We start from the raw sequence: 27,351 nt of genomic DNA, 5'->3' as shown, positions 1-27,351 counted from the left end.
GAATTTGCAGAGAGATGCAAAGGTGTCTTATAAAATCCCACAAATACAGGCCTGCTTTTGGAATCCTTTCTCTGATAGCCTTTTTAATGCTTTTTGGCTGTAGAGCATCTTCCCCATAACACCAATGCAAACTCATACATACTCTTACCTACTCTTACCCATGTGCTCAAATGGACAGATAAATAGAGTCAGACAGGCATGGAGAGTTCAGTGAGGGGTGCACGCTGACAGCATTTCACCAGGAAAAAGCTCATTTGTGCTGTGAGGCTCGTGTGCAGGCTGACCGACTGTGCGAGCTGATAGCGACAGCGTGGAAAGCTGACCCGCTGTAGGTTGGTGTAGAATGTGACCCCAACTGGAGTAATCTGAAAAGCCTGAGGATTACACCAGTGGCTCGGCTGTCACAGAGGAGGCAAAGTCACACGGTGCTGGTGTGTGTGTGTGTGTGTGTTTATGAAAGAATGCGCCCAAACATCCCACGCTGGTCTCAAACAGCGGGGAGTACAAAGCAATTTGGGATGTTTTTGAAAGAGAAAATACATCTCTTAGAAAAGATCCGTTTATCTATCTGATGCTATCCTCTCAGATGCTGGTGGTCTTTAAGATGCTGGTCTCAGATGCAGCATTGTGCTGCAGCAATCCCCTGTTGTTTTAAGACAATAGCTGCACTTTGCCCTGAGGTCACAGCAGAAGGACACTCCAGCAGGCCAGACGTGTGTCACCTGCTCTGTCCTCTCCTTAGCACTGTCAGGACACGGAAGAGCTCAGTGCTAAGCTTTGTCATCCACACATTGAAAGGGATTGTTAACATAAGTTTGGAGCCTGGGTGGGGTCATGTATTTTAAATATGAAAGAAAGCAAGAAAAAGCCTGTTTACTATCCCCTTTTAGTTTATTCTTATTAACTATCGATCTTTTTGTAAGCCTCAAACTAATAAGTATTTCTTACTTGAAAATAAATGTTTTTTCTTAGTTGGTGTTTTTTACATTCACTTAAAGGTTGAAGACTCACCTGTTATCAGCTGCCTTTAACTTAATTATTTTAATACATTTATTTGATTATTTTTAAAACTATAGAAGTCTCTACTGTTTTACTTTTAACTTTACATTTTTTTCTCCCTTAATTCTTAAGTTTTTCATTGAAATTAAAATTTCCTTTGTTAATTCATTTTTCTGCCCTGCCCTGTTGATGTTGTGTTAAGCACTTTGAATTGCCTCGTTGCTGAAATGGGCTTTTTAAAAACTTTCCATTCTTTTAATGCATAACCGTTTATCCTCATCTTCTTGTCTATACGTTGTATCCAAGGAGAGGTGTGGGTGTGTGTGTTGGGGGTGGTGTAGGTATAGATCCTGTCACTCCCCCAACATGAACACCTGTTGGAGACACCAAATCCCCTCTTTGTCTCCACAGCCCCCTCTCAGTGCATTACCATGACAACGCCCATTCATATCATGGCTGAAGACTGATTATACAGCTTCACACGGTCAATTATCGCTGAACAGAGTGCATTGTTTTAGGGGGACGCTGCTTTTTTTTTTTTTTTCTTTAAATGGGAGGCTGTGCAAATAGTTTTTTTTAGAAAGCTTTGTTTCACACTTGTCTCTTGAAACTGGATATAATTAGCTGGAATTTCACACCACATCAGGCTGAAATTAATGCATAAGTATACCACAGCAATAAAAAAAAATAGACCCTCTTCATGTTTGAAACTGTAAAGATAAGAAGTGATATCACATATCTTTCAGTCAATAAGCAAGTGAGCAATAAAACAGTTATGGAAACATAGCCGAGCTTTTATTACATCAGATGGAAGGCATTTTGGAAGTACTGACTTTAAGGGACTGTAATGTAAAGCTCTATTGAGACAAACAAAGCAATGTAAACAACGCAGGAAAGTACAAGCACTATGCACACAACTTACATAAGTAATACAGTTTGTAAACACAACGCACGTTCACTAAATAAGGAGCTTACTTCAGGTGAATAAAAAATATGATAAAAGAAGTGTTAAAATATTGTTATTAGATTGTACTGTCACATTTCTATGTTTCATTGTTTAACATTTGGTTTAGCGTAACAAAAGAACGTCACGAAAACAAACTATTTACAAAGGCAAAGAGTTCACTCCCTTTGGGTCAAAACAAATCATTCACATTATTGACTGGGATGTAAATATATGGTCCTCTAATATACTTTATATCAAACTCTAACAGTGGCTATGAAGACACGCTTTCCACAGCATATTGCCATCAGCAGACAAAATTAGTCAAAACATTTCAACTTTCTGCAATTCAGGCTTGACACATTCATTGTCAACGTCCAAACAAGCCGTGGTTTTCTGTCAATTCTGTAAAAGTCAAACTCATAAACATCAATATGCAAGAATCATCACTTTGCAGGGCTCTTTCTCTTAGTCACAGTCAAATTCTTTTCACAATTACAATAAAGCAGCAACCATGGGAACAATGCCACTGACATAGATGTAAAAACATGAATTATTACTGAATTATCTATCACAGCATGTTTAGTATAAGAGTTAGTATGTATAGTAAATATCTCAAGACTATCAAATCATTTAACTATCAAACACTATATTGTAATACCTATAATATAAACCAACATATATTATTACAAGATAGTATCAGTCTGAATATGTTCAGATACAAATCGTACTTCTTTTAAGGCTGAACGTTGTATAACCTTTATGTGTGTCTATGTGTGATTGTAAATTTTTAGAATTGTTAAAACAATTTTCTTAGCTTTTAGAATACATTCAACAATGAACTTGTGCAAAAAGTAAAAAAAAAAAATCACAAATACGTAACTGTAATCTTGATGTTTTCAAAACCTTTGATATCTATTTTAAATCCCATTAAAAATATGGGTAATAACAACCACAGGTGTACAGTTTTGCGTTCACTTTTGATGTAATTTCATTTTTCTGAGCCCTTCAGGAGTGGTCAATCACAAATCCTCATGGGGAAAACAACTTCCATATTACCATCTGCTGGCACATCTTGGAAAAACATTCACATGAAATAATAGCTGTGAATGAGGAAAAAGGTGTAAAAAAAACAACACAGTCCTGGGAGACTTTTCTGACTAAATGATGTCCTTTCTCTCATTTCACTTCCCTTCCACAAGCTGAAAATTAAGAAGGCAATTTAGATGTTTTCCTAGCAAAACACTAATTGTTTTTTTTACCCTCAGGCTTCCGTTTTTTCTTTCTCCTCCTTCTTTTTCTTGCTCTTTCTCAAGAATGAAGGTGTGCGGAACTTCTTTTTCTTTTTCTTGGGGGACTTGGTTTGGCTCTCTGGGGTCTGAGCCTCATCCGTCTTCTCCTTAGATGAAATGGAGATTTCCACTGTTTCTGAAGTGCTCACGCTCATCTTGGATACCTCGATGCTCAGATCCTCATCCGTCTCATCCAAGTGGTCTTTCCCATTGGGTATTATGTCTGTCAAAAGATGAAAACAAGTCAGTGATGAAGGATGTAGATAAAAGGTGCAATCACACACGGTAATGCTATAATAATCTATTTAAGTATCCATTTAATTTGAGGCATTTCATGTATTTTTTCAGATTACACCAGATGGACATGAAACAGAAACAAACAAGCAGCTTCTCATAACAATGTCATATAATTTCAATGGCTGTTAACTAGCTAATTACCTTTAGCTGGTGTCATAATAGGAGAGAGGGAGAGGGAGATAGTAGAGCCATCAAATGTTGTCATCTCATCTGCATCTGTGGCATCATCGTCGTCTGTAAAAGGATTTAAGTTATCAGAGGTCAGTTCATCTGAGGTCACTCATTCATCAAAGCCAGTATGTGCCAGCATTGAGTGAGGCATTTTCAGTGAGGCAACTTCATCCTGTTCAGTATCATATTTTTTCACATTTTGCACAACAACTTTACCTTTCCTTGATGGCTTTTTGTCTGTAATTGTTCTTCCGTTGATACGTGGACGTTATATATATATGTGTGTGTGTGTGTGTGTATGTATATATGTATATAATCGATGTGTTGGCGGCTTGTAACTTTGCCTTCTTGGACAGATCTTTCTCCCTTGGTTTTATCTTGTTATAAATTGGTGAAATTAAAGTAATAATCTTCACAAAAAAATATATATATTTTTGAAGAAGCGTAAATACAATCACCCAAAGTTAAAAGCTACTGTTGTTAGGCTCTCACCACTTTAACGTCACCACCTGACGATGACGTTTAATGCCCCCGACAACCTCTGTCACCTCATTTAACCACCTTTTCTAAGACATGTAAAAGCTTCACAAGTGGGGGTATTAATCTTAATCTTTCCAGCTTGTGTTAACCACAGACCTTATTTCAGGTGGCTTACCAAGAACTAATTTTAAAAAGTCATTGACAGTGAAACAACGGAACGGGAAGTGCAAAAATGCTAACTTATTTCGGGATTTTAGGACTCATTCCTGCAGCACTTTAATAAGTCATAAATCAAGGTACCAGACAAGTTAATTTGACATGATGATGGCTAGATGAAATGTTAAAGGGATCACCAAAGTGATTACTATGAATCCAGAGGGCGACTTGATGTCTCGAGCAATTTTCATGACAAACTATTCAATAGTTAAGACATTTTATTTAATGCGTCTTGGTGGCACTAGAGAAAATTTCAAGCATTGTCATCCCTAAACAAATGTTGCTAGCATTGCGAATAAAAACAAAAAGCATTGATCACTAGGCTGCTTTATCAATGTTGCTACATTTAAATAATCTATATTAGCTAATGTGTTCCAAGACTGAAACGTTATTATGATAGTGAAAAACAAAGGTGCTACTCTAAAAAGCTGTAGAAATGTTTCCCTCCTGCACACACATTTTTCTGTGTCTGCAGTCATTACCAGGACATGAATTTGACAAAACCAATGTCTTTTCAGCTCATCTCACACCATCCCTGTAAGCTGACTTCACAACTCAGAGGAAGAGTGAAACCATTGAGTGACATTTTTCTCCTGCAGGCGTTTTTGCAGGAATATCCTCATTCAGTGAACGTAGTTCCAACATTTCCTCCAGGCAGGAACCGAGCACTCTGGACTAATTACCTGCCTGGACTACAGGATAATGAGACTGATTTAATGTGGATGCAATAAGTACTTTTTTACAGCTAACTTTTTTGGAACACATAAAACTACAATATTGCAATTTACGCAATAATGTCTAATATGTATTTTTTTATTAAAAACTCATGAAGTTAAATTTGATTAACACTTCTTCAAAATGCATTCTTAACTCCAATTTTCTTTCTTCTCAATTTCTTTTATGACCTCTGTGACTGCTAAGGTTTAACTTCACAACATCATACACTCATAATCTACATGGGATGATGTCTGATACCAGCTCATGTAAACCCAAGAAGGATTACATTAAGTAGAGGTTTTCTGTGCTTCTAAGGAGCAGCGGTGCACTTTAAAGCTTTGTAATGGTAAAGAAACTGTGTGACTACCTTCTTGGCCTTGCTGCTTTCTTTCTACCAGGCTCTTGTATTCCTCCAGCTCCGTCTCTGTGAGCTCATTGAAAGGGTTGGGAGGAAGAGAGCGAGTATGTGCCTCGTCCTCATGGATGAAAGCCTGATTGACAAGAGAGAATAAAAACACATTACAGACACCTGATGTAGTGTATTTTTTAGTCAATAGAAGCAATTGGTTATATGGAAAAATGATAACTTGTCATATATTTATTTTTTTTTTTTTTTACTTTTTCCACTACAGTCTGGTGTTTTCAGCAATACTTAGAACATCTTTGACTTTATTCTTGGGTTACTGTGTGTTAGTCTCAATTAAAGAAATTACATACATTTCAGCATCTTCTGCCACACTGACATGGTTACGCACTGATGCCATTTGACTGTCTTAAAGTATCCATATAGGTTGGACATTTTTGTAGAATTACCCATATGGATCCCATTAATGTACTTTAATATGTATTTGCTTGTATTATCTGTCAAGTAGTAATATGGGATTTAATTGCAAGAAGGGCAGGTCTGAGGACACTTCTGACTACCTGTAGCCAATGTTGTCCACCTGTTGGTAGTACTGTTGAGTTAATTGACACCCATTGTTGGGGACATGATAAGAAGACTCAAGTATTGCAAACGGAAGGAGGCATAGCTGGAATGTCTCTTTTTCCATGTGCTCAAATTTAACATTGATAACTGATAACAGTAGGAACTCCTGCATTCATTTGAGTGTGCAAACTCTTTTTTTTTTTCTTGATGGGATCGGGCTCTTTTTATTTCTGGGGTTTTTTGGGTTGAGCACAATGATTCATTGTTTTTTTTTCTTTCTTCACTTAAGTGGCAGTGATGAACTTATTCAAGTTATTTAGTTTGAGTTAAACATATTGAATGACAGTGGTGTTGGAGTGCTCAGTATAAAATTACATGGTGATGGTCTTCAGTGCTTTAAGAACTACAGCAGGGCTTTAGAAAATGTGCCAAAACAGAAAAATGAACCTATTGACACATTCTGTATCATGCAGTGTAGTTGCACCTGTAACTTTTTTCTTTTTTTTTTTTAACAAATGGTATCTACTTACTGGGCCTTTGACAGTGTCCACAACAATTCCTGCTAGTAACTGAGATTTTGGTCCAGAAGTCATCAGGTCACCTCTGTGCTGTTCTTTTATCTGGAGAAACATATCCAACAAAATCATATTAAACTTGGTTCAGGAATCCATGACATTCCAAACAATATATTAATACCACACCACCTGCCAACATGAAGTGCATAACACACTCTTCTCTATCACAAAAACACAACAAATGGACAAGTTATGCAATGAATAATCAATTGATCAGATTTGTGATTGATTTGGTACAGCATGCAGTTCCTTCACTATTGTACAGGGATTCTTGTCAGTGGAGCTGCAACAACTAGCTCATCAATTGCTGGTCAACAAAAATGTATACATGTTGAACAACTAATCTTTTTAGTCATTTTTCAAGGAAAAATGCTGAACATTTAAGGATTCCTGCTTCTTGTTAGAGGATTTGATGCTTTTCTTTTACACAAATGATAATGATAATGATGATGTCAATTGAAATTTGTAGCGGTTTCGAACCTTTGGTTAAATACAATTTGGCAACACCAGCTTGGAAAATTATAATGAAGAAACTACTGAACAAATGGATAAAGAAAATAACTGTGAGATGCAGCCCTACTTGTTAGAACACATTGACCAATATCCAATTATTAAAATACTGGTTAATTTCTATGCGATATATCAAAGAGAATGCATTTTTAAAAAATATTTTATTTGAGCTTAAACTAGGTGTGATTTTTAAAATACCTGCTCTAATCACTATATAGTACAGGCAATAAGAATTAAGTACAGTTTAGTAGAGTTACACCATGCATGCTGTTTGAAAAAGATGATGTTTGAACTGACCCGGTTCCTCTTATCCAAAACCTCTGTGGGGTTTGTGTTGAGTGGGACAAACTGGTTGGGGTCCTCGATCTTTATTGGTGTGCCGACACTGTTGCCTGGCTGCGAAGACTTCATCCACTGAGAAAAAGAGAAAGTACAGAAAAGAAAGCAACTCAAACAACATTTAAAACCTGTATTTATCAGAATGGCCACAAGAGGGCAGGCTAATACAAAGAAATGGCAGCTCCCCAGCTCACTGTTTCCTTCAGAGGCCAAAACCATAAGGGGCTGGATTATTAAATTTCAGTTACAGTTTGACATGAAAATCAACGCACCATGATCTTGGTCCTGGGGCTGACATCCCCGCTGGGTGAATGTTCCGGAACATTGACCTTCAAGTAGCTGTTGGGCGAGTTGAGCCACCGGGTCCTTTCTCTCTGCTGTTTCTGCGCCATAAACTTGAAGGGGCTACGTAGCCCCATCTCACTGTCCTCTGGTGTCACAGCTGACACCGTGGCAGGGATCTCCACGTCGTTCTTAGAGCGGGGTTTTTCACGGACGATGGGGTTCCTGTAAGAGTAGCCTGTTCTGTAGCCCTGGAAGGTTACACAAAGAGGAAACATTGTTCTTACATGCTTACTGAACAGTTTTACTTTGACGTGAAATTGTTTGCAGTATTTTGTAGCATTCGTCAGAATTCCCTCACTATTCCCTCACAATTAAATAAAAAATGTCAACTACAAAAGATACAAAATTCAAAGGATGCACGGGCCACCCAAGATCCACTTACACAATGCTTCTAAATATTTAAACAACGCTGTATATACAAACAGCTTTTTTGCAGATGTGCCCAGTTTCAGAAGGAAAAGATATAACTTTGGTTTAAAGCAGCGTGTTGTTAACAATACATCAAAGATGAGAGAGACAACTAGAAAACCGATGGGAGCTCGCAGTGGGTGCAGAGTGCAGTCTGAAGCCAGCAGTACAACACAACACTCAAAATCAAAATTGGCATTTTCTCGCAGGCAGTATGACAAGTTTGCCACCAAAAATGATCCCTGCTTTGGGCTTTGATCATTTATTCACAGTATTGTTGACTGCCAGCCAAAGCAGAGTTTCCAAATGTTGTGATTAGTTGCACTTTTTGGGTATAGGCTTGATTCACATATACATGAACAAAAGCAGAACACACCTGATCCATATCTGTAACCACCTTTCAGGTAGCCCAGATTAGGGAAGAAATACTAGTTATCAAGTTAAGCATGCACAGAGATTGCAGTGCTCAACACAACCAATACACTCTATCTTCTGACATGGACTCCTGTTGCACTGAGTGCACTGGCATTTGCACTCAGCGCCGTATTCAACAGTCTTGAAGGGAACGCCAAATCCGATTTCCAAATAGAGTGCACTAGAGTCCTTACACTAAGTGATTGTGTGGTCTGTGTGGCTGTGACTGCCCACAGCACGCCCCACCATCTGGAAGCTATGATTGAGAGGGGTGGGCGGGCGGGCTATGATCACAGAGAGCTAACACAGCTGCAGCCCACTGCAGCCACAGTTGTTAGCTAGACGCACACTCAAGCAGACACAGTCTGACATCTTCCGTGGACACAGTAGATGTCAGTGTCTGGTCATTAGTAGTGTGGTTAGAATAGAGGGGTTTAAAGTGCAGCACAGCACAGGAACAAGATCTGCAGACAGCAAGTTGGCCACAGACAAAAAACATGCTTTGACAATAATTATGCAAGTATGTGTAGATATATTTGAAAAAAATCATAAAACACCATGATCCAATTACACAATTTTTGATCAGATATGTTGAATCTAGTTTCATTGTGTTCTCTAATCAGACACTTCCCGAGGAAGCGCCTGAGACAGGAAACTCAAAGCATCATGGGTAAAAGGCACAGGTCAGGGTTCACTTACCAGGTTGTCCAGCATCCTCATGAGGGACTCGAGCTCGGCCTCGCCCACTTTCCACTTGACCTCATTGTCCATTATCACCCCGCCAGCAGCCACTCCCTGTGTCAGGGGTTTAAACTTTTCTCTGTCCATGAGCACAAGGTTATCCATGCCGCCGGAACACCCTAAAGCATGAACCTAAACAAAGGCAACAAAATTATTCTTGTGCATTTTAAATTTTTGATTTAAAAACCAAATTATTATTTAGTGCACAGTTACTGACAGTTTTCCCTCATCAATTATTAGAATTCTGCAAAACTGACAACTAACAGAGAACATTAATTTCAGAAGGTCCAATATTTTCTTTTCTAAGATACAGTAGGATTTTTAAAAGAAAAGAATTGTAATCATGTGTCAGCTGAGCTGTCAATATATGTCAAAAACAACAGAAAAACAAATACAGTCCAGACACAGCAGGATGATGGGAAAAAAAACAACCAACTGCCTCCCCGACACAAATCAACAGGAGTTTCTCAGAAAGACTGCAGGGTTCCACCTGGCTCTCACTGTGAACAGTGCTCTCTAGCACATATTTGACTTAGCTTTGTTCAAACACTCTATATGTTAGGCATCAGCTTTGCTTCCTTTTCAGGCACTGCAGTAATACTTTGCTATTTGCAACTAAGGCTGACTCACTCAAAGGGGAAATGAAAAAGACTGCGACAAGTGAAATATGAAAAATTATATAAGTTTTATACGCATGTAGTTGGCTTTAAAGTAAAAGTCCCATGAAAGCCATTTTCAAGTTCAGAAATCGCTCTAACCTGATTATTGCAATTACATGTCGATATGAGAAAAGAGGTAGTATCTAAATTAGAAATCAATCTTTTTATACCTGGATTTCACAAGCCTGCTGTGAGTGGTACACGTAGTGAAAAGCCTCTTCTACTGTTTCTCCCAGCGCCAGCAGCCCGTGGTTCCTCAGGATCATCACCTAAAAAACACAGGAAACACTTGAGCTGCCTGACAGTCCAGCATATTCCTCATTCCACACTGAACAAATCCAGCTGTGCTAGTACAAAAGCATATCCAAATATGCTAGTGTACATTGATTTAATTAATCAATTTGTGCATTAAGTGGCAAATATTCCCTCATTAACATATTTGACACGTGTAATACTGATGTAATATTTGCATCTTCTTCAGTTAAAATCTATAAGACAAAGTGTACTGTTCATTGTGCCCTCTCTTGTAATTTTACACTATATAATACATAACTATTGACACAATCGGCTAAGCTCTTTCCTTTCACTGAAGATTTGAGCATCAAGAGCTGAACACATGGTGTCAGTGTCTGTTTCTAATGTTCTGTCCCCTTCGTGTATGCAAATAAGTTAATTTGCTCACTCACTTTCTGGTGGAGAGTTACATGAGAGGATCAATGCTACTCTCTGTCTGTCTGAATTAAATAAAAGGCTGCAGCCGGCAGCCAATTAGCTTAGCTTAGTATAAAGATTGGTAGCTATCAGCACCTCTCAAGCTCACCAATTAACATGTTATATCTTGTTTATTTAATTGGTACAAAAAGTACTAAAATAACTTTGTGGTTTTGCAGCGAGGGTTATGTGCCAGGCTGTTTATTGGCTGGGTGCAGTTACTTCCTGGAGCACTGGTTACCTGGCAACCTCATAGTAATAAGAAGACTCCAGGGACCAAATGTATAAACTATCCATATGCAAAAAAACATACAGTGAGAATGTGTGCACCTCAGACCAGGCATACAAACACTAGCTGCTGGATATATTATAAGGTGGATAAGAAATAAACAGTGAGATATTTAACCATCGTGGAAAACTTTGTTTGTTTCGGCTGTTTGCCAATACCACTGTTTGTGTTATTATTGTGCAGTCTAGACAGCATTCTGTGAAATATTACTTGGAGATGCATTCTTAAGCTAAATTTGAATTATTTATGTATGATGAATGTATCGTCTTTTCACTAAGATTTCAGCCATTACTTCTGCATTAATAATCCTTTGTAAAGTCAGTTTCAATATGAGCACTATAAATGAATCAATAATAATCTGTCTGATGTTTTATAATGATGATTGAGGTATCACAGTGATGATGTCTTACAGGCACATATGATGAATATGGATGCTATAAATAGCCACAGCCATTCGTAATGACAGCTTTCCTGGTGCTGCAGGAGAGTGTCACCAATGCAATACATTCTTTGCTGTTCTTCTAGGTAGTAAGCAATTTATTTTTTTAAAGTGTCATGCACCAAAATGTTCCCAGCCAACATGGTGAGGATTTATGCATCTGGCCCCTGAAATTCTCTGTATCCAGCCGAGAAACAGCACAAAACCCTGGCAGATTTTTTTTTGGCTTAGATAGAGCCAGGCAGGCTGCTCCCAGTCTTTATGCTAAGCTAATCATTTCCTGGCTTTAGCTCCATATTTAGATATAAGAGTAGTATATATTTTATCATCTAACTTTCACTTTCATTCCTCAAAATGCCAAACTAATATATCATACTGTGTTTTTAGTATTCTGTTCCCTTCATTTATGTAAATACATGAGATGAAATGCTTCTGATTGAAGCTGGTTCACAAAAAAGAGGTATTACATTTCAGGTGCGTACTCCAGTTACATATTGTAGCTATACTGTATGCACATATATTCATTAATTTACATTTACTAAGCAACAGGTATGAATAATCTCATATTCAACCAGTTGTGAACCCAGTATAAGATAATGACTCATGACTTCCAACCAGTGGTTGAAAGCCTACTCTATCCCATGAGAAAGTGAGCTTGTCACTAATGGAGTCCCTTGGTTTGACAGTACCTTGGCAGTAGGGCCCAGAGCTTTCTGAAACTCCACCTTCTCCTCTTTATTATCCAGGCTGCCATGGTAACTAAAGCAGCTCACGTCTCCCAGAAGCAAAGCCTCCTGGGAAATGGGCAGGATTCCACATTTCATCGAGGACACCTGTTAACACGATGAAAACAAGTAAGACTGTGACGCACCAACGTATAAATAGAGGCGCATTTTTTTTGCTATCAGGCACAAATAAAACTTTACACAGCAATGTTCATCATGTGCTGTGCATTTTACAGCCGAGCTTCAAAGGAAATGGTAAAAGCACGTTACAGGGTGTCTGCATCTAAAATAAGTAGCAGGGGGCTGCTTTTAATTCAGCCTTTTCCTCTGGTGCAAAATAAGCACTTAGCAGCAGCTTTAATGCCTGATTAAGATGGAGCTCATTTATTATCGTCCGTGTACTTACAGCAGCTGTAGCGGGGGTATGTATGTGGATAATACATCTCACGTCAGGGCGCATCAAATAAATGGCGGCGTGGGGAGCAAACCCAAAGTGGTCGATGCCCAGATCAGCAGAACCCTGGTCCACCACCTCACCAACTATGTTCACTTTCACCTACACATGGCAGAAAAAAAAGGAAAACCAACTCATTGTTATTCAGAGCGTACAAGAATAGCAACTTTAAATACTGTAGCTCTAGGTAATTACATACAGTATGATTGAACCATTAAAAGGCGCCCTGTGGAGTTTTCTTGTAAACAAATAAAGCTATGTTTACATTAATTAATTTCTAACAGAAACAGGTTGTCGATATCCTTAAGGCCTAACAAAGTGTTCAATGTATTTCTTTCCCTGTAAAACAAGCCATTTTTAAAAATATATATTGGAACTTCTGTTGTTTCCATTCATGTTTGCTAGCTAGCTAGCTAGCTAGTAGTCTCCTTCTTCCTAGTACTTTGCTGGCACATTACTGTGTATGTGCATCGCATTTCCCACGTGCTTGTGTGTGTGCATACACGTCCTTGTGCTTAACTTCATCTCTCAGTGACTCAGTGACAGACTTTGGCGTTCATAGGGCTGGCTCCAGCCAAAAACACATTATTTTTCTTATACTGTCTGTCTGAATATATCTGTATTTACCCTCTGTCTAAAACACTCTATTTTAGTACCTGTGTCTTTAAGCCCCCCTCAAAAAAAAGCTTAGTCTGCTCTGATTGGTCAGTTTATGTGTCTTCTGCATATGCGCTGTCTGCACTGTCATTACAGCATGGGAGTGACTTCAACGGCACTGTTGAGGCACTTTCTACCTATATATACTATAGTTTAAATGCACATTTGTGGATGTGGGCTGTGTGTATTCATCTGTTGATTGGGCATTTTGATACCTTTACTGTATTCATATGGCATCTAGTCCTTCACTTGGAAATTTCACTTTTTTAACTATGGGACCTGTAATATCAAACACTCATACTCATTTTACTCAATTTACACATTCTATATTATATCAACAATTATTAAGACACAAGTTAATTTTAATACACTAAAAATTCTAGTTTCTAGTCAATTGTAACTTTGATTCAAATCAAAATTAATATCAGACAACATACTAAATAAGTGTGTTTCACAGTTGATGCTAACACTGTTTTTGGATTTCAAATTCTGGAGTAATAAGGAGTTCACTGGGATCTGATGCATGTTGTGTGTCCTTCAAAACAAAGCATTTTAGTTTTGCCACGGCACTAAAACCTCAGTAGTTATTCTTGGAGATTAATGACAACTCAGGCCAGAAAAAAAGTAAAAAGTTATGGTTGCGTATGTTGAATACTAGACTGTATTAAAGAGAGCCTTAAGATGAGCGCTGTAGCTTATTCTGTTCCATCTCAAAACCTTTAGGAACGTAGCAGAAACAGGTCTTGCAGACATAACACATGTTGAAAACGCACATCCAGTATTGCCAGCAGAATAAAACACAAAAACTTACTGCAATAAATTATCAAATACATTAATTGTGATCTTTACCAAAAACTTTTGAAATTTTGTTTTGCCCAATGCATGTTGTAGAAGTCCATGACAAAGCAGTCTGCAGGCATGATTGGGAAAAAAGCAACAAACAGCCATTGTGCTTACCAAATTTGCTGCCGTCACCTCAGCAAATGACAGACCTCGTGGACTAATAAGAACATGGTCCTGCTCTTTACTGACACGCACCTGAAACACACATATTACATATTATTAAAATCCAAAACGTATTTATGTTTTAATGAAATGAATAACATAAGCTATGTGATGTTGCTACAGTGTATAATCAGTGTTTGCTAAGCTCATACAGGAGCATCTAAAACAATATACTGTATGTATTTCTGACCCTGATGATGATCTCTGCAGAATTTCCCCCCTATAAATTATTTTTTGTCAGGGTCAAACAGCCAGTAAAAAAGCACTTGCCAAATGTCTACTCTTAAAAAAAAGTTCTTTAAGTTGGGTTAACAGCCACTCAGAGTCGGGAGACCCTTTTCACAGATTCAAGGGTACACGAAACTCTGAACCACAAAGGAAAGCTCACTTCACTCTGAAAAACTCTAAAAATCGGTGTGTGGGTTGATAAAACTTTCTAGGCTTTGTCTTTGGGGAGAATCTGAGCTTTATATCTTGACATCGCAGGTGTTCATCACATATTTCAGTTTGAGTGCTTGCTGTAGGGGAGCTGTACATATTCACAAATCTGACTTTTCCAAACCATAAATAATATATGGGCTCTGAAAAATAAAGAGGTATTCCCCTTAAAGTCTCCCAGTAGCCAGAGAACATGAGGCACACATAAAAATCCACAAACCATGTGCAGCATACATAAACAGATGTGCACTGGAGCAGCAAGAAGTTGTGAAGTTGTACTCACAGTAATGTAGGAGCTTGTAAAACGAGCCCAGCTGAAGAGGTCAACAAGCCTGTAGAGGCTGGCCAGCCTGCAGCGAGTCTGTTTCTCCCCTTTGGCAAAGGAGGGTGACTCGATGCCATACAAGTCATTGACGGGAGTTACCATCCCGACGCCTGTCACAACACATAACATCATCAATAACTTGTCATGCATCAACAACATTAAATTTGCATTTTCTACATTCAAACATCTACAAGGCTGTTTACAAGACTTGCTTCCCCTGTATAAAGTTCATCCCAGGGAGTCTGCACAGCTGAAGCTTAAACAAGTCTTTCTCAGGATCCCCAATGAGAAACTGAAGGGTATTTTTGGGCTGTTAGACCATATAAGGGCATTTAATGACAGAGGACCCTATCTTTTACAGCCACTTTAGCTTTTTAACAGAGCAGGTCTGCCTCTCCGACCTCAAAGCCATTTCCTCTAGGGCCATTTTCCCAAACATTTACAGTTTGATCATCAAATTCATCTTTTCAGTTCTCAGTGCTCTGTGACCTCTGCATCGACCTCCACAGAAGGAAAGAGGACAGGTTTACATAATTCTACACATTATCCAAAGTCATATTCAAACATTTTTCAAGACACATTTCAAGCTTTTACAACACCTTGCAGCTGTGGTAGATTACACATTTATATACAGTATAATGATTATGTAATCTTTTCAATTTAAATGAGATGCTGTTGTGCTATGAACAGCCTAAACTATGTTTCATGTTTTAAAGTGTGTGTTTGTACATAGACTTAACCTAAATTTCAAGCACATTATTAAAAATTCGAGGACTTTTCAAACCTTGAAAACACCACATTAAATTCAAAGATTTTCAGCACCCATGGGAACCCTGTAATAACCTCCACGGAGGAGGTTATGTTTTCAGCTAGGTTTGTTGGTTCGGTTGTCTGTTTGTCAGCAGGATAACCGGAAAACAACTGGCCCAGTTTTTATGAAACTTGGTGAAAAGGTGTAGTTCGGGTCAAGCAAGATCCCATTATTTTTTCGAGCTGATCTAAATCATGAGGCAGGAACATAAGTTATTTTTCACTTTTGTTAACATTGCAAGTTAGGGCATGACCTTGGAGGATGTCTATGCCCTCCAAGTGCCCTTCTCCGTAGCATTGCAAACTGTTTCAAACTAATTCATTACCAAGACTGGTCATGAGGGCTACTAAATAGAAACACTGATAATGAAGAATGCTGTCAACAGCTTTTTGTCTTTTCTGCTGTTTCAGGGTTGTTCAGAGTCACAAGAGTCTGACAAATCAGCCTCTGACAATGAAGATATTCAGCTTGCATAATGCACATAGAGTGTACACACTGAATGACAATCAGGCCCGAAGGGAGATACACAGAAACATACACAAACACTGCAACACACTGCTACTCACTGATGGGGGAAGTCAGGGGGCCAGCCCCTCCCAAGGTGCTAGCCATGACCAGGTCAGCAATCTGTCTCAGAGCAAGGAGACCTGTCGGGGTGTTGCCCTTCGTCGTCTGGTCCTGAATCAGGCCTTCCAGCTCGTCTTTAAACACCTGTAGACAAAAAGCCTTTTATATAAAGCTCTATTAACCTAGCAACACTTTATAAAACCTAACCTTAACCTCATTCCAACACCTCAGGATGTCAGGGAGCGCAGCATGCTTATTACATCTGTACACAAATCACCAAAGACCACAAGAATCCGCTTTTTATGTCTGTGAAAAGGGCTTGACGAGAAGCAGGGGGGATCGCATTAAACCTCACAATCAATTTTTGCCTGCAAGTCTTGAAACAGCACTTTTTTTCCTGAGTGCTGCAGTTAAGCTCCAGCATTCTGCTTCATCCGACCACGGTTCCCATGGTGATGAGATGAGCTCCACTTGTTGGGCCTGTTATGCAATCGCAGATGAGTGTGGGCTCGTCTTATTTCCATGCACTTCATTGGCATGTGTTTATTGTGCCTCCTTGTACTTCATCTAACCAGATTGCACTGTTCTGTGTCTGAGATAATGTCTGCTACATTACATGGGTGCAGAATGATGGAAAATGTTACAAATAGGGCTACAGCCATATAATATTTTCATCCTCAGCTAATTGTTTAAGCTATTTAGTGTCAGGAAATAGTGAAATTGCTACTTAAATTACTTGTTTTCTCTGAACATTAACCCAATAATTATAACAAATGTTTGCATCTTACAGCTTGAAAAATTTCTCCAAAGTTTAAATGATTAACAAAATTGTTGCAAGTTAATTTGCAGTCAGTAAGCTAGTATTTTAATTGACCATCTGTTTCAGTTTAAGCTTACAATACATATATTATGTATATTAAAGCATGTAAGAAATTTCTTAGAATACACAGCTTTTTCTACCTTTAAAACAATGCATTAGTACACATAATCTGTAATAACACCTGTAAAACAGCAAATGAAAACTGATATTGGTGTCAGTACCACATTTAATCATAACCTGCAGTATAAACTCACAGCTAAACCTATATCTATCTAAACCCAGCAGATGTATGAAATGACCTTCACATAAACAAGAGAAATCCAATGCATTTCAGACAGTCTTGAGTGAGAGTACAGTATGCCTCTCTGGCTTTAAAATCGCTGTTTATTACTCATACACACTGAAAGCTTGTGTGTAGGAGGGCACTTACACCGAGCTGCGGGCTACATACCGGACTCTGCAGGATCTGGGTGACCCTCTTCTTCTGTTCCATCATATTGAAGTCTTGCCTCAGGTCCGGCGACATGTTCCTGCTGCGGAGGTACTCGGGGTCAGTCTCGTCCACACGGTCGAAGTAGCGCTCCTTGGGGTCGTTGCTGGAAAGGGACAGGGTGAGAGACCCCGCCGTCTGCCTCACCTCCACCAGATTCATGTCTTCTGTGCACGGCCTCCTACTCTTCCTCTGGGATCTGTAAGAGAGGATGAAACATCACAGCTCGCTTCACATCCAGGCTGTCAAGGCAACGGGTGTTGTTTTAACAGAAAAGCTACTGTATGGGTGCTATGGTGACTCATGTAATTACAGGGATGGAGACAAAGCGAGGAGGACATTGTTATATGATTGACGCTGCTTTGCGAGCACAAAGCTGTTGATGTGCAAAAAGAATGAGTTAGTCACTGCTGCAGGGAACATAATGCAAGTAGTTCTATAGAAGTACAATTTAATAACCCAAAATGAATGCTGGCGTCCTAAACTCACATTCCCAACAACTCTTATTCTCAGTTACTTATTTGTGAGCAGAAAAGTTCAGTCTTTCTTTTCTACACAGATGGAGGCCAGCTGATTAAGTGTGAGGAGGTAGCTGAAAGAAACCTCCCCTCTTTTACCCTTCAGCCAGCAGCTATAAAGCATTGTCATGAGTAAACAAAAGTAGGCCTCATGTAAATTAGCCAGTCTGAATAGCAGTTAGCACCTTTAGTGCTGCCGTGGTACCTGGATTTGGGGGTGGAGGGATACAGGAGACTCTGCAAGGACTACGTTACATTAGGCCTGCAAAGGAAATAGTTTCACAACACAAAACCAAATGTAAAGTTTAACTGCTAGTTCAGGAGCAATCTGTTATCCGGAATACTCGGTGCATGGCGTCAAATTACAACTTTAAACCTTTTTATTCTACGAAAAGTAGCGCGGGAGGGGGGTATTTCACCCGGAGCAACACTTTCAGACTCTATAAAAACAAAGCGAGCACAAACCCACGAGGAGGAAAAACTGTTACTGTTAGTTAAAAATTACCTGAAAGAAAGTGTTCAGCTCGTGAATAAAGTGACTCCGGACGATGTGGTGTCGAATTCTTCCGAGAGGTGCTCCAGAAATGTGCATGAACCGAAGCAGACGGATGTTATTTCCCATTCGGATACATTGTGGGAAAAGAGCGCAACTTGGTGCTGAGCTACAGTATCCAGACGGTGCAGACTGCCCGCTGCGGGCGAGTAGTGAGATGAAGAAGAGTGAAGAGTGGCTGCATGGAGGAGGATGTGGGTGTGTTTGTGTGGGAAAAAGGAAAAGTGACCATGTGACTTCACTTATCCACCCACTAGGCCTTATGTATTCAGCGGGACAAAGGAATGGCCACTCAGGATCAGTTCAGCTTTTCTGGCTCTTCTTTACAACCACACTGTAGCTCTCCTGTAATATTCCTACACGGGCTTGCAATGCAGCGCCTTTTTTTCTGTGGTACTGTTTTATCTTTTGTGGTATCCCTAATATCCCACAAGGAACTTGTTAGGAGTTGCTGCAGTTTGAAGCAGACTTTGTGATTTTTTTTTGATTAGTCTTCTCCCCTCTCTGTGTCTGTATGTGTGATTCATTAACTCCTACCACTTCATTTCATAAATAACTGAGGCTCCTGTGTTACCACAGCTCCTCAGTAGAGGTTTACATCAAAGCTATATGGCCCAGCCATAACAAAACAGAGCACTTCAAAGCCAGAACAAGTGCTTCCCTCAAAAAGTGAGTGTCTCCACCAGAAAAGAAGTTTTTCAAAATATAGGATGTTTGTTCTCAGAAAGCAATGAAACACAGATGTTCTCTCTAGGAGGAAATGCTATACTGTTTCAGATTTTTTTATTCACATTACACTTAGTCCCACATCCACAAACACAATGTATTTTGGGTTCATACAAAGTCTTCAAAGTCAGGAAAAATGCTTAATAACAATAACGTTTTCAAGTTTAGGAATATGCTTGGATTTTAATATACTCCTTGAAAAATACGTTATTTTTCAACTTAATCTAGTGTTTAATCAATACAGTCACTCTTATAAACCATTTATTTTCTTGTGTGCTCTGTTGATCCCTTACCCTGGTAATTAGCAAGCATTCAATAATTATGGTCAAAGCTTACAATCAAAATTAACATAAACAGCTGGTCAAAGCTGTTTCTGTAAGGATTCTGTAAACTATTTTTTAGTATTTTTAGCATTTGCTCAACATGAAATGACGATGCATATCTTTACAACACGCCTTTATTTTGACATTCCTACTTTATATTTATTCTTCTTAATACAAAGGACAGATTGATTTCCATGTTAATGTCTTGAAGAGCTCAATGATAACATTGTCAAATCATTTTTGTATGTTGATAGCTGATTGTGTTAAATGGGCATATAGTATCTCTCGTATTGATCATTGGCCCCTCAAATGAATCAAAATCGTATCTTGGCAGACTTCTTGATATCAGTAAATATTGTGTCATTGTCTGAAGACTCAATATGATATTGTGACATGATGAAACTTGTGATTTAAAGACCCAAGTTATAATTTAAATGTGGTTAAATAAATAGGTTTTGAGAATCTGAAAAGTGCTTCAATATTATTTTTGAAAGCTATATGAACGATGTGTGTTTTCATCCCTTTTATGTGCCAAATATATTGATACATATTACTGAAATGTATGTACTATGGGCATCACACAGAACTACATACCAAACATATATTTATCCCCTCGGTCACTGACCAGCAAAAAGATCATCCAGAACATGTTGGCCTGTTTTTCTTGAAAGTCATACAGCTCATACATTTATTTAATCATAATATAGTGATGATTACACTTGCTAATTGATCCACATGTTTGGTTGTTTCAGAAAACACTTGCACGCTGCTTTTCTTCAGCTGAATTAAATTTGCTCTTTTGCTCTAAGCAGGAAATAAGATCAAGATTAAAAGGGAATTCAACAATATGCTGTGCAGGGATCCCTGCTCTCTTCTCGACACCTCTCAACTATTTTCTGCCCTGCTGGCCGGTCCCTCCAGAGAGTCTTGTAGCAATATTCAAATGCACTCCATATAAAGTGAAGGCCAGTCTACTTTTCTCAGCATCATGCTCCTGGCAGCCCACAGAGTTATTACCGCTTTAATCACACGCAATCAGACGCACCCACACAAATATCTAGATTTCAGGAGTAAGGGGGAGAAGGATTGGATCATTGACTGACATAACAATGCCAGGAAACAGAGTGGAGTCTGGGAGGCGGAGCAGATATGTGGACATATGGGTTGATGTAATGAAAAGCAGAACTTTCTCACTCCAGAGCTGTGTGAACCCTCAAACTCTGAAACCCTGCCTCCCTGTTTCTGGCAGAGCTCCCACCGAAACCACATACAAGCTTAAATGTCTGCACACACACACACGCACTAAACACACACACAACATCCTCCCACCCGCCAGCCCCCGCATTCTTGCTGACTATTTGAACTTTTCAGCGAGGGCAGTCTATCTTGCAAGCATTGACCAAATGTCAGGTGTTATTAGTCGACGTCTCATTCATACAGATTACTGCTGAGGATAATGATGTCCGCAGATAAAAGCACACCTATGTCTTGTCACAAACTGGCTCCTCTTACGGACACTGCCTCCACATGCAGACACCTTAATGCTGCCCGGAACAGCAGTGAAACCTGGGAGAGAGAGATCAGGAGAAAGAATAATGAGCAGCACCATGTTGTGGTTGAACTTCAGTTGAGCTTAAGAAATAAGTCTGGCACTGTGGCAGGCAGAGTATATTGTACTGGAAATGTGGTGATGCGTGAAGCCACCTTTGACCTGCAGTTTCTCTTGCTTATAGTTTGGTGTCATGTTTTGCTACTCATGGGTTCGAGGTAAGGATAAAGACGGAACTTAGGCTGGAGCTTTTTTGTTGTTTCTCTGAACGGTATAAAGCTGAGGGATCTTTGTCTGGCCACTAAGGCTACAGGGAGAATGTAAAAGAGGCTATCGGAGGCTGATGAAACGGTCTGGACTCTTGTCAGCATTACAAATAGAGTGGCAGTATTAATATATGGGTGTGCATGAATTGTAAATGGTAAATAAGTTCTGAAATTATTCAGCGGTGTAAATCAGGTTTAAAGCAATTGCTCATTTTCCTTTTTAATGCTATTTGTTTTAAATGTATCACATCATTAATCTTGTTGTTGAATATACATTTTACTTTGGTGATTTAGTTTTGCACTTCTGTAAAGTTGGCAGACCTGAGAGAGATTCAGTTGAGCTCTAAATATCTAGACTTTTATTCCCTAGTACAGGTCAAGCTCCAAAAATCCTTTTGTTAGTGTTTTTCTAGACCTTCCCTGCTTGCTTAACATGCCTGTCTTCACTCACCATGCCCCCTGTTTGAAAGTCTTATAATAAATAAGATGTCTTTATGCCCAAGAAGAGATAACCTTGATGACATCACAGTGACATGATAAGGATAGTTTTCTTAGTTTTGAGAAACTAGTGCAACGATCTGTTTAAACTGTGCCTGATGTCAGTTATTGCTGCTTGCAGCTTTTTTCGTGAAACCACGAAAAAACGATGGTCTAGAACCTAGATGCACCACAACTTAACACTAGACTCTGTGCTTTCTTTGGCCCTAAGCCACCCACATGCAATGACATCATTCTGTCTTCTAGCAATGCTAAAGTATGTACATCCTTTGCTAACAGCTAGCTATTTGCGACCAGACTATTTCCAGAAACAAAATAGTTTATTCCAAAATTTTTTGTATTTTTGACTTTGCTACAAACATTTCCTGTCTCTCTTTTTTAACCGTTTTTTGAATGTACTGTCAGAGCGAGCTGTATCCAGAATTCTGGTCAATGTGGAACAGTTAAAGGAGATTCTCTCTCAATAAAGAGTGTATGTTATACACCTCTAATAAATATGTCCCATAGGTCTCTAGAGATAGCGTGAAATAGATATGATGAACTTTCCAGATTTTCCAGAAAATCAAAAGACAGACAGACAGAGACTAAGAGAGAGATTTTACTAACAAGCTCCTTCAGAGCCTCAGAAAACTCTATACAGTTTTTTAACCATTTTCATAGGTTGAGTAATACTTCTTGGAACAAACAAACTGACCTTAAATGTTATAATTGATTTGCCTCTTCTATAGTTTTCTTTTATCTCCCAGTTAATCCATGATAATTATTAGGTTGGCAGAGAAAAAAAATGTCAAGCTCTATGCAAAACTCAAACATCCTTTTTATTATACTTCATGCCTCATTTTTCCCCATGACTCTTTGATAGCTTTGGACTGTTTTATTCTCAGGTCATTAATAATAATTTTAACACATTATAAATGATGATTTGTATTAATACCAGACAACATAAAAAGCCCACTTTAGGTGACAGAGTTTGGTTAATTGGATACATTTACAATAACTTAGTCGAGTCATATAAAGTTTTTTACAGCTCTGGAATAAAGACAGTTTCTCTTTTTCCTGGAATCTGCAGAGTCTCGTCTTCAAGCTGAAGGACGGTGGTCTAAATTCAGCCTGTATTCTCTGGTGCCACATATCACCAAAGCACTGCAGGACAAGAATAATACATACCAGAGCCTGCTTTCAGCCGCTCTTTGTTACTGGTAATGATCTATGAATACGCAAACTAAATCATCATAAAGGTTTATTGGGACCACATAGGAAGTACTGCTAACATCCAGAGCAACAGATGTACATCTTTATCATGATTGATGTGGAAAGGGAAAAAAATGACAACAGGCTTGTTCCCAGCATGGTCGCCATGGTAACCAATGCTTATGTTGTCTCCTGTCTGAGGCTGAATTAGGAGAAGAGTGAATAGCTACCAGATAACGTCCACTTTTACAGACAAGAGGGTTGTTATCTCTAAAATGCATGAAAAAGCAAAAGTGCTCCGCCAGTTCATGGAAATACAATGAGGAGAAGCAAATTTACCAGTTTTTCTGCCTCCTTGACTGATTGCTCTTCCTTGTAATTAGAGCACGAGGGAAAGGGTCATTGTATTCCCTTATTAACCAAAGCCATTTTGTATTGATTTCCTAGAAGATTGAAATCACAACTGCTTCCCCTCCAACTACAGACATCTTTGAAATATTGGCCATAACCCGTTCAGAGCTTTCCCAGCCAGACCCCGTCCCTGATCACCATTTCTGGTACTTAAGCCACTGCTGGGCACCTTTTTTTTTTTTATCAACGTAACCTGACTCTTGACCCAAGTGCAAGATAATTGATACTGATTGTCTGGAGCCATATGGCAGAACAGTAATCTAGGAAGCCTAATTTTTGTTTCCACATCCAAATATTTAAACACTTTTGAGTAATTAGTAATTGGTAGTCTTCCAAGCACAGCTGCATATTGTCCACCCTCAAAAAACTGAATGTGTTCGAGGACCATAACAACCTTGTCTCTTAAAAATGACATGCCTATACAAGGAAACAGTATTCTCAATGATTTTTCAAGGGTTTTTTTTCAGTCACAGTTTAAACACCTGATTAAGTTGTGATTAAAACAAAACTAAATCTTATAAATGGCGGGGGTCTGCAACCTTAACCAACAAAAGAGCCATTGTTGGCTACAAAAGAGAAAAACTTTTGGAATTTGAGTCATACAATGCCTACTAAGTCTAAATTATCCTACCAACTTTACTAATAGGTCATAATGAACATTTATTAATATGATTTTGTTAGAATGTAGTCGAGGATCCAAGTGCAAATGAGATACTAGACATTGAAGAAATATGTCAAGAGATTTGGGAAGAATACAAATTGCTTTGGGTCTACACCAATGCTAAATTCAATTTAAAATGTAAAGAAATTACTGTTTCATTTTGTATAATTTCTACAACCGCACTTAGCGACTGCAGATGGCCCGAAGAGCCACATGAGGCTCCAGAGCTGTAGGTTACCTACCCCTGATATAGGGGGTAAACACAGTGAAATTTGCAGTTTGGTTAGATTTAGGCAACAAAACTACTTGGTTAGGTTAGGTAAAAGATCGTAGTCTGTGTTAAAATGAGCATGCTTGCTACGTAAATTAGTCAACATTTAATTTTGTATCAAATGGGACGCACTTTTTTTACCTGATATGTACAAACTTAATCAAGGACAAAAATACAATTCCCCTGAAACATACTTCACAACAGATTTTAGTTGCATGGGAACGTACAGTAGGAGACCAGGCCGACCACAAAGCAAACCACAAACCACATTTAACATGCCTTCAGTACTTAAGGTTTTTCATCCAGTTATCTTTTCACTAATAATTCCATCATGCAGGCAATACAATTAAGTTGATATAATTCTGTTTAGATTGCTCTCCAGTTGTTTATGAAAGGCACTGTCAAGCGTAATGGACATTTGGACAATATAAATGACAGATGAGAGCATTATGCAATTGTCCATAACATCAAACTCCTGGGAATGGTCTATAAAACACAATCAAAGGTTACTGACTACGGATGCAGCTGTGTGTCCTTGACTGGAAAGGAGAACTCCACTACTGTAGTTTTCCAGGAATACTGTACATTAAAATACACATTTGCATTAAGCCAAACTTGCACACAAAGCTTTTGCATCAGCCTTGCAGGGAGAGAGAGGAGAACTTGTACCAGAGAGTTTTTATTTCTGCTACAAAACAATGCCATTGTTTTGATAACTTCACACAGAATATATCACTGCACAACTTGCTAAAAATGGTCCTGCTACACTCCCACAGCAGGGTGGGTGGCAACAACAGAGCACACTTTGAACCTGAAACAATTTACATTGTTACAGTTGGATCGGTGCCTTCACAGCTTTTGGGTGTAGAACCGCATCTGCACACACATGCGCATAATCACACGCACACATTGCAGTGGTGTGGAAAGAGGCAGACTCTGTTTACCTAAGTGGAGGAACTGGCTGTAGTCCCTACTGTGGTTGTCTTTGGAAGGCCTCCATGGTGGAGATCTGGTGGTTAGTGCGTGGTTCACTTTTCTCAGGGCTGAGGTAACGGTCTGGCTAACAGATCAGAAGTATGTTGTCACGTTGTAACCAACACTTTGGGAAAATTAAGTGTTGATTTGCAATTTAGTAATGCTGTAAAATTCCTGTAAACCTCTAACATTTATGCAAAAACCTGACATTTACTACAAACTGGAAAACACTAAAATTTAGTGCAGTAAAAGCTTGCAATTTATTATGAAATTCACTGAGCGAGGAGCTGATGACAGCATAAAATTTAATGTAACATAAAATTCATAAAATAAAAACTGTGTGAAAAATGCGAACAGGAACAATCCACTGCACGGGTGAAAGGGTTTGGGTCGCGACCTGCCTTTTCAGTTTTATGGCTGTCTATAACTCACATCAGCAGGCACACATATTATGAAATCCTGTTTCTGCCCCAGCCCTACAACTAAAGTCAACAAATGCTTGTTCAGAGTAATGTTTCTAGAGGGTGACATTAATTGAAAGCAGCTGTTTGAAGCCTCTGCAGCTGGAGTTGACAGTGCAGCTGCAAACAGGCCATTTTAGCAATGAAGGTCTACTACAATGTTAAAGCTGGAGAATGCTTTAATAATGAACGGAAGTCTTAATGAAAAAAGTGAATATACAGAAACTAGATACATCAGGTTTTGACATTTTGGAAATAGTTTCACAAAGGAATGTATTATTTACAGGAGAAATGTTTCCATCATGGAGCATAAAGTGTCTTTTATCTGCTATCAGCGCATCGAAAAATAAAATCTCAGTCTCTCAAAGCCCACAGATCACAAAATTGCATCATCCCACACAACTTATCTGCTTTGTTCTCGGCTCCAGTGATCGCCTGCGTCAATGAGTAAAAAGGTAAAAAAGAATATAACTTACAGTGTTGGTCCTTTTTACTTTTATCCTGCAGTGGAATTCTTCAGGTTTTACTTCAAACTCCCACGGTTCCAGCAGTTTCTAGCTGTTTACATTATCACTTTGAAGAGGGTCATCTGGTTTCCCAGAAGACAGGCAACTGCTGCTTTGCCTCTGATCTCCTGAACTCCCTCGGCTCCTCTGTGACGGCGGCTGTCTATTCTCACAGGAAGGCAAAGAAACTTGTTAGAGGAGGTTCTGGAGACCAGGCTTTTAGATGGGACTGGACTGGACTGGGAAAAAATGGGAGGGACAGGCTTCCACCCACAGCTTCTGCATGTATATATATCCTTCCTAGCTGTACTGCTGGTTAATTTCCCTAAATCACATGTTTTAAAACGCTTCACAAAAAAAGGTTTTTGAAGGTTATACTAAATGTTTTATTAATCAGGAATTACTCCCAAATCTGTATCTAACCATAAATGGAAAACTGCAGCATTTTCCTGCCAGGCATATTTTTCCTCTGCATATTGAGCGTGCTTCATGTTTCTAAATTTTGCTGTTGAGGAGGACATTGCACACAGTGAATGCTTGCCCGCTATCACCTCCTCCCACATACTCTCTAACAGTGAGTGAGTAGGCTGTGCTGCTCTCCCTCTTTACTGCACCTCCTGAATACATCAGGCATCTGAAGAGTGCATGCTATTGCTGTGGAGAAGGTAGAAATAAAA

General features: G+C 39.0%; 1 protein-coding gene across 2 annotated transcripts; it reads right to left on the bottom strand.

Moving 5' to 3' along the window:
• Positions 1-1,772: 1,772 nt before the first annotated feature.
• On the bottom strand, positions 1,773-26,848 carry add3b (adducin 3 (gamma) b). 2 transcript variants are annotated; one of them, XM_059359586.1, is made up of 15 exons: positions 26,645-26,848; positions 17,727-17,964; positions 16,455-16,599; positions 15,036-15,187; positions 14,267-14,347; positions 12,605-12,754; positions 12,163-12,306; positions 10,205-10,303; positions 9,334-9,507; positions 7,740-8,000; positions 7,426-7,542; positions 6,574-6,663; positions 5,483-5,606; positions 3,673-3,765; positions 1,773-3,457 (listed from the first exon to the last, which is right to left on the bottom strand). In XM_059359586.1, the coding sequence occupies exons 2-15, from the start codon at positions 17,925-17,927 to the stop codon at positions 3,207-3,209; spliced, it is 2,082 nt and encodes a 693-aa protein (XP_059215569.1). In that variant the 5' UTR covers positions 17,928-17,964; positions 26,645-26,848; the 3' UTR covers positions 1,773-3,206. The 2 variants fall into 2 exon arrangements, with proteins under 2 accessions (XP_059215569.1, XP_059215568.1); XM_059359585.1 differs by lacking the exon at positions 26,645-26,848 and adding an exon at positions 18,789-19,022.
• Between the last annotated feature and the right edge of the window lie 503 nt (positions 26,849-27,351).

Source organism: Centropristis striata, chromosome 20 (assembly GCF_030273125.1).
Source record: "Centropristis striata isolate RG_2023a ecotype Rhode Island chromosome 20, C.striata_1.0, whole genome shotgun sequence".
NCBI lineage: Eukaryota > Metazoa > Chordata > Actinopteri > Perciformes > Serranidae > Centropristis > Centropristis striata.
This window is presented reverse-complemented; position numbering and strand designations above follow the sequence as displayed.

Excerpts from the sequence above, each read along its gene's own strand:
- add3b (XM_059359586.1), bottom strand. The coding sequence starts at position 17,927 with ATGAATCTGGTGGAGGTGAGGCAGACGGCGGGGTCTCTCACCCTGTCC. Across the intron at positions 14,348-15,035 it reads TTACAAGCTCCTACATTACT|GTGCGTGTCAGTAAAGAGCA; the intron begins GTGAGTACAACT and ends TGTGTGTTTCAG. Across the intron at positions 9,508-10,204 it reads AGCAGGCTTGTGAAATCCAG|GTTCATGCTTTAGGGTGTTC; the intron begins GTATAAAAAGAT and ends GCCTTTGTTTAG.